Source organism: Pleurodeles waltl, chromosome 3_2, assembly GCF_031143425.1.
Source record: "Pleurodeles waltl isolate 20211129_DDA chromosome 3_2, aPleWal1.hap1.20221129, whole genome shotgun sequence".
NCBI lineage: Eukaryota > Metazoa > Chordata > Amphibia > Caudata > Salamandridae > Pleurodeles > Pleurodeles waltl.
Window position 1 is genome coordinate 54,286,442 of NC_090441.1, and position 13,549 is coordinate 54,299,990.

The 13,549-nt window shown below is 45.1% G+C and overlaps 1 protein-coding gene across 3 annotated transcripts in view; it reads left to right on the forward strand.

Annotated features, from left to right (window-relative positions):
- The window catches only part of LIG3 (DNA ligase 3), a 424,911-nt gene that overhangs the window by 52,837 nt on the left and 358,525 nt on the right, over positions 1 to 13,549 (forward strand). For all 3 annotated transcript variants that reach the window (XM_069226761.1, XM_069226764.1, XM_069226763.1), the window contains exons 4-6: positions 1,204 to 1,392; positions 3,644 to 3,795; positions 4,477 to 4,643. In XM_069226761.1, the coding sequence (XP_069082862.1) occupies positions 1,204 to 1,392; positions 3,644 to 3,795; positions 4,477 to 4,643 (508 nt within the window). The remainder of the gene's footprint in view (positions 1 to 1,203; positions 1,393 to 3,643; positions 3,796 to 4,476; positions 4,644 to 13,549) is intronic.

A 13,549-nucleotide genomic window follows, 5' to 3' on the forward strand; every position in this document is an offset into this window, starting at 1 on the left:
TTCTTTTCTGTTATGCTGCTGTAAGTACCCACCTGTAAACAGAGCCTCAGAGTTCGTACACCATTGGCAAATGCCTACAAATGGTCGGAAAATTGTTCCTGTTTTTGCCTGATGTCAAAACTCTGTAAATGCCAGTCATTTGTTTAACTGCTTCTTTTCTTCATAGGCCAGCCAGTGTTGATTCCACAATACATCTTACTAGTCCATATGATCTTTGTAGGAAATCCGCTTTTTCTGTGTGTTTTTTGCTGCAACATATATTTTTGCTTTCTGTATACAATACCCCTGCTAACAAGGAGTTCAGTGCCTGTGCTCCCTCTTTAAACATGATTAAATTGGTTCATTCCTAATTGGCACATTTAACTTGCCTATAAATACCTGCCACTAGTGCCACTGAATGCCACTAGCTGACTGCAGCACCTATCGTGCCATCCACCACAGCGGCAGAGCAAACATGACTTCAGTCCTACCCTGTGTGGCCTAACTGCTGCAGTATAAACCCGACAGTGCGACCTGGCAAAACCCTTTTTGACAGGAGAAAGAGTCCTTTTAAATATTAGGACACTCCTATGTAGGCATTACAGCCTACAAGGTAGGGTGCATGGTATTTAAAAGTGGGGCATTCAGAAAAGTAATGTTCTTGTAATATATTGGTTTACCCACCTCAAGATGGGTAATTACCCACCTCAAGGTATAGGCACAACCCACCAGACAAGTATTCCTTTTTCCTGCTTATCTTGATAATCTCTGTGTGTACGTGTTCTGTACTGTTGCTATCGTTTTTCTATTTATGCTCAGTTGGTCCAAGACTAATCCATACGTAAACGAGTATCTTTGTTCAGTGGTGCTTTATTTTTTCTATCATACTCTAGATTTCAAAAGTATGTTAACTTGTATCCTGTTATGTTTGAACCTTGTGAGGTAAAATATTTAGCTGTTACTTTAAACTAGGTAATCTTTTTTTGTTTGGCACTGTATAGACTATTTGTCATTTTGATGCATGTCAGCTTCTTCCTCCATTGTCCACCTCAATCTCGTTATTTTTGTTCTGAAATCACTCCTTTGAGCCATACTTGCTGTTTTTTGTGCTTTTGCTGAACACGAGTATGCTGTGACAGAAGTTGATGTAGAAAGTGCATTCTCACCTTTTTTTAAAGTAATCTTGGAACATATAGTTTGCTAATCTCTTGTTTTTATCTTTAGCAAAACCAACAACACCATCTCCAAGCGTCCCACACGTTAACAGCATGTCTGCAAAGCGCTGCGACCCAAAGCACAAGGACTGCTCCTTGCGAGAGTTTCGGAAGCTATGCACAATGGTTTCTGACAAGCCAAGCTATAATGTCAAGACCCAGATCATCCAGGACTTCCTGCAAAAGGGCACAGGAGGAGGTAGCTGACATATTCCGGGGTCTTGGCCAGGGCAGCTGCTATAAGATAGCTGGCTGGTGGACTTGGGAGGTGCACCTGTGTGACTTTTATGGTGGCATTAAATGAAGGTCTCTATATTCCACTGAATGGATAAGATGGTGTGCACATGTCTGTTCACGTTCATAGCATCCTATCCTCTCAGTTTGTTCTTCCTCTGCAAGACTTAAAAAAGGTAGTCATAGCATTGGTTTCATACATCCATATGAAAAATTAATACAAAGATTTCTGTGTGAGTTGTCTGTCTTCATTAACAATTTATTACATATGCACACACCTCTGAGAAGCATTCTTATTTAAATAATGCAAGATCAGTCTAGGAGTTAAAACTAGCATGGATTTATACTTATGCTTAGCAGGTTTCATGTAGATGTTAGCAGTGTCTACATAACTCCCTAGGTTAATTGAACAGGATTGGAATTTATGACTTGCAGATTACACAAGAATCTCTGCAGTAGATTCATTGAGCCACTGGAACATCTTGCGATTAGACTAGTCCGTGATCTGCAGATTGGACATAGGATTCTTCAGTAGGCACTTTAACCCTCCAAGTTATTTTATGATGATTTGAAACTGTGATCATGAGATTAAACACAGATGTCTAGAGTAAGGGCCAGATATCCTATTGCATTTTCGTGTCGCAAACCCTGCAATTTGGTAAATCACAAGAAAATTTAGCTTTCAAATGTACTGAATATGAATGAATGAACCAATTTAGCAATTCAGTAACATGTTACAGAATCGCCACTTGGGTTTAGGGAATCATAAGGAATCGTTACTTGTAGGGGTCTGATTAAGGCAAACTTTCCAAATGGTGATTCCTTATGGTATGTATTAATATTTCACAACTGAAATGTGGTTGTAAGACATTGGTATTTTACCAACACCTCAAAGGAAATGGTAAACTGTTTGCAGTATTTGTAAATAGTCAAAAACAGCTTTTTTAGGAGTAGACACTAGTCCATGGGACCACTGCCTACTCTTAAAAATAATTTTACGAACATTTCTCTTTTTTTTTTAAAGTCAGTTTGCAAAGTACCAAAGTAAATTGTGACCCCTTTTAGCAAATCCACTGTATTTATATTTGGCCTCAAGTGGATTTCTCACCAGAGTTTGACCCTAACAATTAACTTCTTGTTATGATCTTAAACAGCATTCTGTTTGTGACTAGTAAAGTAAGCCAGAACCTTTTCATTATTTCTTATTGTTAATTTTGTAGTAATAATACATATGCTTACAAACCATAAACTATCACTGATTTTGCCCTTCATGACTCTTCCTGCCACCTCCTCACCCTCCAAGTTTCTAACTTGCAGGTCCCCTCCTGGAATTATTTTTCTCCACAGTCTGAATACTGGATTGCCTTAACATTAGATTACAGTTAATGCTCCAGCCAGGCATTCCTGGGTGATCTGCATTGACTGTCCAGTCAGTACAGAGCAACAATGCAGTCTGCCACCTCTCGCCTAAAAATAGCAGAAGACTGGTGGAGAGAACCAGGGCAGGCAGTAACTAGTTCTCCATTCTCCTCCTCCTTCCTGTTGTAGAAAACTGTCTGTTGCAGTCAGGTCAAGCACCTGGTTCTGCTACAGCTCGCCCATTTACCTTTCAACTGCAAAAGGCATTGAACTGTGCCTTATGTGACTGTACACCCTTCAAATTGCCGTGTTGGGATGGCATCATAGACTTTGCCCCTAGCCATGACAGCCCACTGTGGCTGAAGAATAAATGCTGTGAGTGCTAATGAATATAAGTGATAATCATTAAAATAAAAACTAAAATTGTGAACCTTTTTATGAGTTAATTATAATTTCAGGCTACTTATACTTTAAACAGAAAGGATCGCTTCTACTTTGGTATTCCACCGTCATCCTAATTTTATGTGGAATAAAATTGATGACCCAAACTGTTCACATATAGTGGAGATTTCAGTCTTGTGATAGGCGCTGATGACTAGTGTTAAACATGTTTTTTCACATCATGCTTTTTTATTTCAATTTGCACACAAAAAACAGCATAGTGTTTTAACTACCTTGATATTTGCGTAACCTAGATGTGAATGTATTTAGACGTCATTTTCTTTGTGATGTTGGTCTAACTCCTCATTCATGAGGGATATCATATGGTGATCAAGCCATGTTTCATGAACATCGTCTTTCAGTCCTGATCTTTAATTGTGATTTTAAAAGACATTATCCCTTCTTTCTTGGTACAGATGGTTTTCATGGTGATGTTTACCTGACTGTCAAGTTACTGTTGCCAGGCGTGATTAAGAGTGTCTATAACCTAAATGATAAGCAAATTGTGAAACTGTTCAGTCGCATTTTCAGTTGCAATCAAGAGGACATGGTGCGGGACCTGGAGCAGGTGAGAGGATGCTGGTGATGTGCCTACCTTTATATCTGTATGCCTGACTAGCGATGGTGAGTGGCTTGAAGATTGTGGAACCAGACACCACCTTTCTTCTTTTAATTTCAAACCTGAAATAGAGAAGGGCTGATGACTACTACTCACTGTTTACATTATCACAAAAGCTCCTGTTGGGATATGTACTGAGAGGTGTTCTACATTTACTTGAAAACTCTGTTCTATTCAAGAGGGGACAGGACATCAACTTAATTTATACAACCCTACCGAAGACTAATAGCAACACAGCGGAGGTGTACTCTGTTGTATGAAAGGGTGCTGTAGGAAATAATTTTGAACTGCAAACAAATGTCTTCATATTTAGTGTGGGCCTTAAAGCACGTTTGAGAAGGCAGCGCCTGTAGGTTTGCTTGTACGACTGAATTGCATGGTGCTGATGTTTGCATATATAAAGTGAATCATGTACTGGAAAAGAAACGCTGGTTTTTACTTTTAAAAGGATTGTGTATAAAAGCTAATAGCCACCTTTACATCAGAGCAGTCATGTCATTCAGTTGAATGCAAGATTGTTCAAATGAGGATGAGGTAGAACCTACTAATGTAAGCACAGTGCCTTACTCATTGTACCACTTTTGCTACTGGATCACCTAATTCTTTGTTTTCCCTTTTTGGTGAGTGAAGGGGGATGTGTCGGAGACGGTGCGTATCTTTTTTGATGAAAGCAAATCTTTCCCACCGGCAACAAAAAGTGTTCTGACAATCCAGGAGGTGGATGACTTTTTGATGAAGCTATCTAAATTATCAAAGGAGGAGGAGCAGCAGAAGGCACTGGAGGAGATTGCCTGCAGGTGAGCAGGTTCGGTCACAAATGTAGTATTTGTACTGTCTTTGGTAGCGTTGTCTCACGATGGATGGGGCAGGAATCAGTTAATCTGTCTTTCTGTCTTGCTCATGGCCCCTCCTTCCCCAACGGCCCACTTATCTACACTCTCGTTCTATAGGGCATGCATGGGTTAATTCCTTTACCCACACTGACAACCCCAACAATATGTTACTTTTGATCTGTTTTGTTCCCAGTTTATCAAACTTCTAACCATCACTTCATATCTCTTTCTCAGCTATTCATCCCTTCTCTCACACTTTGAGTCTACCCACTATATTTCATTCGCCATTTTACTATCACTTTAAATAAATCCTCAAATAATTCACTTGCAGTAATATCACTGTATAGAGGTTCAAAAACAATGTTCTTGATCCCCTACAGTCTGACTTCATTGTCCTGCACTCACCTAACACTGTTGTCTACCATATCCTTAACAATATCATTTTAGCAGAACAGAACAGCCCATCTGTCATAATTATCCTCTGCAATTCTTGGCTGCTTTGGACAAATTGTAAAACAAAATAAAACATGCTTTTGTTTGATGAATTACAATTGCTTAATAGGGCTTTATTAATGAAAACCAACACAAGAGAGAATGAGAAGCTGAGAATACCTGCTTACTTTGCCACAACTAAATTTTAATAAAAACAACGAAAGTAGGTATATTATTTCTACATTGATATATGCAACCTGTTTCTGTGTTCCCAAAATGCTCTTTTTTTATCTCTGTAAAAGACCCTTCACCTACCAACCTAGTTGGTGGCATACTTCATCATAGGGGTCCCACCGACAGAAACAGGTTACATATATCAGTGAAAAAATAATATACCTGCTTTTTTTAATTTGATTATAATATGGCTTATTAAACACCCTTTCTACCCTTGACATTGTTGGCAATGCCATTGAATGGCTCACCTCTTAAATCTCATAGCTCTGTATGTATTGACGTTCTCTAAATCCTTACCCACCTCTCTTCCGTTGGGCATTCCCCAAGCTTTAGCCCTCAGCTTACTACTTTAATGGTATTACGTTAAATTTGGGATTCTGATGACACATATGTTCTTGTCTCCTACTTTCTTGTGACCCAAATACTTACCCTAGTTTTTTAATTCCCAATAAATCTAAGACTGAATTATCTACGGTCTCCTCCTACTCATTGTATCCACTAATCTCACTTCCACCTAATGTCCTTCCACCTCTGCTAGAAATCTCAGTATGCTACTCGAGAACTGCTTCTAACTGCATATTCTTCACCTTTAGAATTATACCAGGCTCCAGAATGGATCTTAATTTTCAAAGCATTTGGTCCTGCTTACTAGTAAGCAACACTGTGTGACTCCGAAATGACCTTGCACTTTCTCGAAAGTGAAGGTGTCAAGTAGAACATATGTGACACCACTCTGCACTGGTGTTGGTTCCTTTCTTTCCGTATCCCTCACTGCAGATCTGGAGCACCACTCCAGACCAACGACAGTGTGCCAGTGAAAATGTCTCTGCCCTAGATGATGAGTTTTAAATTGTGCTACGACTGCAGAAAGCAGATGTCTGTTGTGGATCTGCACTACATTTGTTTGTTGCGGTTCAGTTCTGGTCACAGTTAGAAGATGTGTGACAAATGCCCCCCAATGTGCCCAATAGTGATCAGGGAGTGGGAAGAAAAGCTTTACATTATGAAACACAAGAAGCTGATGCTCGAAGCTGCATTACCACTCCAGGACGTAAGGCTGTTCCCTCTCCAAATCATCCTCCTGTCCAGATCCAGGTCCAAGTCCTTGAGTAAATCTAAGTCTCACCACTGTAGATCAGATGAGAAGCCACAGATTTGGCACCCTAAGGGCTCAGTTGCTCTGGGCTCGTCGAACTCAGGAGGCTGAACAACTTGCTCACTGCTCTTTATGTTGATGCTGGATTGTCCATCGCCCTACAAAATGCTAGATGGTTGGACATTACTCCTGAGACTTAATTAGAATTGTCATAAGGTCAGAAAAAGGTGCCTCCTTTGTGGTGGTTGTCCGCAGGGCAGTAGATGTTTTTGATTTCCAGCTGCCCACAATAGAAACAAAAGCTAATTTGTTGACAGACATCTTTCTGGCTTTCTCACTCATAATCCAACTCCCGGAAAGCTTGGTTATACAGGCATCCATGAGCAAAGTCATCCGGAATCCATTCCCTTATTTTCAGCCAGATAGTGAGCCGAAGCACATTGAGGAATATGGAAAGAGTATTTTCATCTTCCAGTTTAGCCCTCATCTTTCTGAACGTGTTCTGCTTATTGGTTCATCATATGCATACCCTTTGGGACTTTAGCAGCAAGATCTTGCCAGCTGTCCCTCAGTAATTCAGGTTAACCTTTGCCCAAATGATTCAGGACAGACAAGACACTGCCAGATATGTACTAAGGGCCTGACATAACGAAGTGAACTACACAGGCACGAGTGTCATCTTAAGTGTTGTGCCTGGATGGCTACTGGATTTTCAGGCAGTGACCAGGTTTCTCAAATGGACTAGCGCTCAGATGTATCCAGGCTCTTTGGGGGGAAAGTCTGACTGCATTGGAATGATTCAAAGACTGCTGCGTTACTGCCCAATCCCTTGGCTTGCTTTCACCGACCAGTCAGTACACAAGGTTTAAAGGCTATTTGCAGCATCTGGGTTACCTTCAGCCCTCACAACCAGTTTATCAGCCAAATCAAACTTTTATTGGACCAAGAGGGATGTTGTAGTTGCTCTGTATGTGGTCGCTACTAAGGGCAACATACATCCACCTCCTCCTTGCCAGCCACTCAGTTCAAGCTGCTCTGATCCTACCTTGCAGGAACATTCATAACAGTTGGTGTCAGTATTCTATTTTTCCTCTCAACTGGAAATCGTTTCAGGATAGTGGGTGTTGCAGTAGTAAAATTACTTTACAACAGATGATCATAAACTTGTACAAACATTTTCAGAATCAGAGCAGATTTTAGAGAACGGAAAAGAACAGAATAAGAGCAATTCGTAGATACGGAGGTCCTGGAAAAATAATCTGGTGCACAGCCCAAAACACCACGTGGACCAAGCATCATAATCTACCGTAATTTTTCTTGGACAGGTTTTCAGTATCATGATGTGGTAGCAAGCATAAAATGGTTACAGCATCTCATGTTCAGTATGAGCCAGTTAGCTGGTTTTGAACCCTCAAAACTTCGATGTAGAAGCTACCTTTGTTGTTGTTAATGCGTTCCTTTAGATTTTGGTGATGTGGATTGTAAAGAAATGGCTCCCTGTTGCAGTTACCCCCCACTTTTTGCCTGATACTGATGCTGACTTGACCGAGAAGTGTGCTGGGACCCTGCTAACCAGGTCCCAGCACCAGTGTTCTTTCACCTAAAATGTACCGTTGTCTCCACAATTGGCACAACCCTGGCACCCAGGTAAGCCCCTTGTAACTGGTACCCCTGGTACCAAGGGCCCTGATGCCAGGGAAGGTCTCCAAGGGCTGCAGCATGTCTTATGCCACCCTAGGGACCCCTCACTCAGCACAGACACACTGCTTGCCAGCTTGTGTGTGCTGGTGGGGAGAAAATAACAAAGTCGACATGGCACTCCCCTCAGGGTGCCATGCCAACCTCTCACTGCCTGTGGCATAGGTAAGTCACCCCTCTAGCAGGCCTTACGGCCCTAAGGCAGGGTGCACTATACCACAGGTGAGGGCATAGGTACATGAGCACTATGCCCCTACAGTGTCTAAGCAAAATCTTAGACATTGTAAGTGCAGGGTAGCCATAAGAGTATATGGCCTGGGAGTCTGTCAAAAACGAACTCCACAGCTCCATATTGGCTACACTGAATACTGGGAAGTTTGGTACCAAACTTCTCAGAATAATAAACCCACACTGATGCCAGTGTTGGATTTATTAAAAAATGCACACAGAGGGCATCTTAGAGATGCCCCCTGTATTTTACCCAATTGTTCAGTGCAGGACTGACTGGTCTGTGCCAGCCTGCTGCTGAGAGACGAGTTTCTTACCCCATGCGGTGAGAGCCTTTGTGCTCTCTGAGGACAGAAACAAAGCCTGCTCTGGGTGGAGGTGCTTCACACCTCCTCCCTGCAGGAACTGTAACACCTAGCAGTGAGCTTCAAAGGCTCAAGCTTCGTGTTACAATGCCCCAGGGCACTCCAGCTAGTGGAGATGCCCGCCCCCTGGACACAGCCCCTACTTTTGGCAGCAAGTCCAGGAGGAGATAATGAGAAAAACAAGGAGGAGTCACTGGCCAGTCAGGACAGCCCCTAAGGTGTCCTGAGCTGAGGTGACTCTGACTTTTAGAAATCCTCCATCTTGCAGATGGAGGATTCCCCCAATAGGGATAGGAATGTGCCCCCCTCCCCTTGGGAGGAGGCACAAAGAGGGTGTACCCACCATCAGGGCTAGTAGCCATTGGCTACTAACCCCCCTAAGACCTAAACACGCCCTTAAATTTAGTATTTAAGGGCTTCCCTGAACCTAAGAATTTAGATTCCTGCAACTTACCGAAGAAGAGGACTGCTGAGCTGAAAGAACCCTGCAGAAGAAGAAAGAAGACACCAACTGCTTTGGCCCCAGTCCTACCGGCCTGTCTCCTGCCTTCTAAAGAACCCTGCTCCAGCGACGCTTTCCCCAGGACCAGCAACCTCTGAATCCTCAGAGGACTGCCCTGCTTCAAGAGAAACAAGAAACTCCCGAGGACAGCGGCCCTGTTCCAAAAAGACTGCAACTTTGTTTCAGAGGAGCAGATTTAAAGATCCCTGCAATCCCTGCAAGAAGCGTGAGACTTGCAACACTGCACCCGGCGACCCCGACTCGACTGGTGGAGAACTAACACCTCAGGGAGGACCCTCCGGCGACTCCGAGACTGTGAGTAACCAAAGTTGTCCCCCCTGAGCCCCCACAGCGACGCCTGCAGAGGGAATCCCCAGGCTCCCCCTGACCGCGACTGCCTGACTCTAAAATCCCGACGGCTGGAAAAGACCGTGCACCCGCAGCCCCCAGCACCTGAAGGATCGGAACTTCAGTGCCGGAGTGACCCCCAGGAGGCCCTCTCCCTTGCCTAGGTGGTGGCTACCCCGAGGAGCCCCCCCCTTGCCTGCCTGCACCGCTGAAGAGACCCCTTGGTCTCCCATTGAAACCTATTACAAACCCGACGCTTGTTTGCACACTGCACCCGGCCGCCCCCACGCTGCTGAGGGTGTACTTTTTGTGCTGACTTGTGTCCCCCCCGGTGCCGTACAAAACCCCCCTGGTCTGCCCTCCGAAGACGCGGGTACTTACCTGCTGGCAGACTGGAACCGGGGCACCCCCTTCTCTCCATTGAAGCCTATGCGTTTTGGGCACCACTTTGAACTCTGCACCTGACCGGCCCTGAGCTGCTGGTGTGGTGACTTTGGGGTTGCTCTGAACCCCCAACGGTGGGCTACCTTGGACCCCAATCTTAACCCCGTAGGTGGTTTACTTACCTGCAAGAACTAACAATACTTTACCTCCCCCAGGAACTGTGAAAATTGCACTAAGTGTCTACTTTTAAAACAGCTTATTGTGTTTTATGTAAAAAGTATATATGCTATTGTAATTATTCAAAGTTCCTAAAGTACTTACCTGCAATACCTTTCAAATGAGATATTACATGTAGAATTTGAACCTGTGGTTCTTAAAATAAACTAAGAAAATATATTTTTCTATAACAAAACCTATTGGCCTGGATTTGTCTCTGAGTGTGTGTTCCTCCTTTATTGCCTGTGTGTATGTACAACAAATGCTTAACACTACTCCTTGGATAAGCCTACTGCTCGACCACACTACCACAAAATAGAGCATTAGTATTATCTCTTTTTGACACTATCTTACCTCTAAGGGGAACCCTTGGACTCTGTGCATACTATTCCTTGCTTTGAAATAGTGCATACAGAGCCAACTTCCTACACTGGGTGTTAGCCTTTATGGCTGCACTATCCTTGGCATGGTGGTCTGATCCCATGCCAAATAGCAAGTTAGGTCCTCTGACCCTATTGGTCATGGTGGGGTTACTCCAGCTCTGGGTAACCTCTTTGGGTAAGCTAGGGGTGACCCTGGCTAAGATAAGATTAGCAGAGGTGGATACCTCTAACCCCAAAATAGAGAGAATGGGTGAAGACATTAAAGGCACAGACAAGAGGCAATTCAGACTAGGTCCTATCACTGTGAAAGTGGGTCAGTTCCCCAGAGGGAATGACCTGAACAGGAGGATGTAAGGCAGAGTAGGCCCTGCAACAAACCAGCCTATTTCCTCTACTCTTCCTCGCCTGACAGACTAGGAAGACTCTCCCAGCTTTGGCTGAGTCTCCTGGCCTGTGGGCTGGGGTGGGGGCTTGTGTAAAGAAATGGCTCCCTGTTGCAGTTACCCCCCACTTTTTGCCTGATACTGATGCTGACTTGACCGAGAAGTGTGCTGGGACCCTGCTAACCAGGCCCCAGCACCAGTGTTCTTTCACCTAAAATGTACCGTTGTCTCCACAATTGGCACAACCCTGGCACCCAGGTAAGTCCCTTGTAACTGGTACCCATGGTACCAAGGGCCCTGATGCCAGGGAAGGTCTCTAAGGGCTGCAGCATGTCTTATGCCACCCTAGGGACCCGTCACTCAGCACAGACACACTGCTTGCCAGCTTGTGTGTGCTGGTGGGAGAAAATGACAAAGTCGACATGGCACTCCCCTCAGGGTGCCATGCCAACCTCTCACTGCCTGTGGCATAGGTAAGTCACCCCTCTAGCAGGCCTTACAGCCCTAAGGCAGGGTGCACTATACCACAGGTGAGGGCATAGGTGCATGAGCACTATTCCCCTACAGTGTCTAAGCAAAACCTTAGACATTGTGAGTGCAGGGTAGCCATAAGAGTATATGGCCTGGGAGTCTGTCAAAAACGAACTCCACAGCTCCATAATGGGTACACTGAATACTGTGAAGTTTAGTATCAAACTTCTCAGAATAATAAACCCACACTGATGCCAGTGTTGGATTTATTATAAAATGCACACAGAGGGCATCTTAGAGATGCCCCCTGTATCTTACCCAATTGTTCAGTGCAGGACTGATTGGTCTGTGCCAGCCTGCTGCTGAGAGACAAGTTTCTGACCCCATGTGGTGAGGGCCTTTGTGCTCTCTGAGGACAGAAACAAACGCCTGCTCTGGGTGGAGGTGCTTAACACCTCCCCCCTGCAGGAACTGTAACACCTAGCAGTGAGCCTCAAAGGCTCAGGCTTAGTGTTACAATGGCCTTGGGCACTCCAGCTAGTGGAGATGCCTGCCCCCTGGACACAGCCCCCACTTTTGGCGGCAAGTCCAGGAGAGATAATGAGAAAAACAAGGAGGAGTCACTGGCCAGTCAGGACAGCCCCTAAGGTGTCCTGAGCTGAGGTGACTCTGACTTTTAGAAATCCTTCATCTTGCAGATGGAGGATTCCCCCAATAGGATTAGGGATGTGCCCCCCTCCCCTCAGGGAGGAGGCACAAAGAGGGTGTAGCCACCCTCAAGGACAGTAGCCATTGGCTACTGCCCTCCCAGACCTAAACACACCCCTAAATTCAGTATTTAGGGGCTCCCCAGAACCTAGGAAATTAGATTCGAAGAAGAGGGCTGCTAAGCTGAAAAACCCTGCAGAGAAGACGGAGACACCAACTGCTTTGGCCCGAGCTCTACCGCCCTGTCTCCCCACTTCTAAAAGACACTGCTCCAGCGACGCTTTCCCCAGGGACCAGCGACCTCTGAATCCTAAGAGGACTGCCCTGCTCTAGAAGGACCAAGAACTCCAGAGGACAGCGGCCCTGTTCACCAAAGACTGCAACTTTGAAACAAAGCAGCAACTTTGAAACAACTTGCGTTTCCCGCCGGAAGCGCGAGACTTGCTACTCCGCACCCGACGCCCCCGGCTCGACTTGTGGAGAACAATCACTTCAGGGAGGACTCCCCGGCTACTGTGAGACCGTGAGTAGCCAGAGTTGCCCCCCCTGAGCCCACACAGCAACGCCTGCAGAGGGAATCCTGAGGCTCCTCCTGATCGCGACTGCCTGCCCCTCAGATCCCGGCGCCTGGTAAAGACTCTGCACCCGCAGCCCCCAGGACCTGAAGGATCCGAACTCCAGTGCAGGAGTGACCCCCAGGAGGCCCTCTCCCTTGCCCAGGTGGTGGCTACCCCGAGGAGCCCCCCCTTGCCTGCCTGCATCGCTGAAGAGACCCCTTGGTCTCCCATTGATTTCAGTTACAAACCCGAAGCTTGTTTGCACACTGCACCCGGCCGCCCCCGTGCCGCTGAGGGTGTACTTTCTGTGTGGACTTGTGTCCCCCCCGGTGCCCTACAAAACCCCCCTGGTCTGCCCTCCGAAGACGCAGGTACTTACCTGCTGGCAGACTGGAACCGGGGCACCCCCTTCTCCATTGAAGCCTATGCGTTTTGGGCACCACTTTGACCTCTGCAACTGACCGGCCTGAGCTGCTGGTGTGGTAACTTTGGGGTTGCTCTGAACCCCCAACGGTGGGCTACCTTGGACCCAAACTTGAACCCCGTAGGTGGTTTACTTACCTGCAAAAACTAACAAACTTACTCCCCCAGGAACTGTTGAAAATTGCACTGTCTCTAGTTTTAAAATAGCTATATGTGATTTATGTGAAAAGTACATATGCTATTTAGCTAATTCAAAGTTCCTAAAGTACCTACCTGCAATACCTTTCATTTAAAGTATTACATGTAAATATTGAACCTGTGGTTCTTAAAATAAACTAAGAAAATATATTTTTCTATACAAAAACCTATTGGCCTGGAATTGTCTTTGAGTGTGTGTTCCTCATTTATTGTTTGTGTATGTACAACAAATGCTTAACACTAC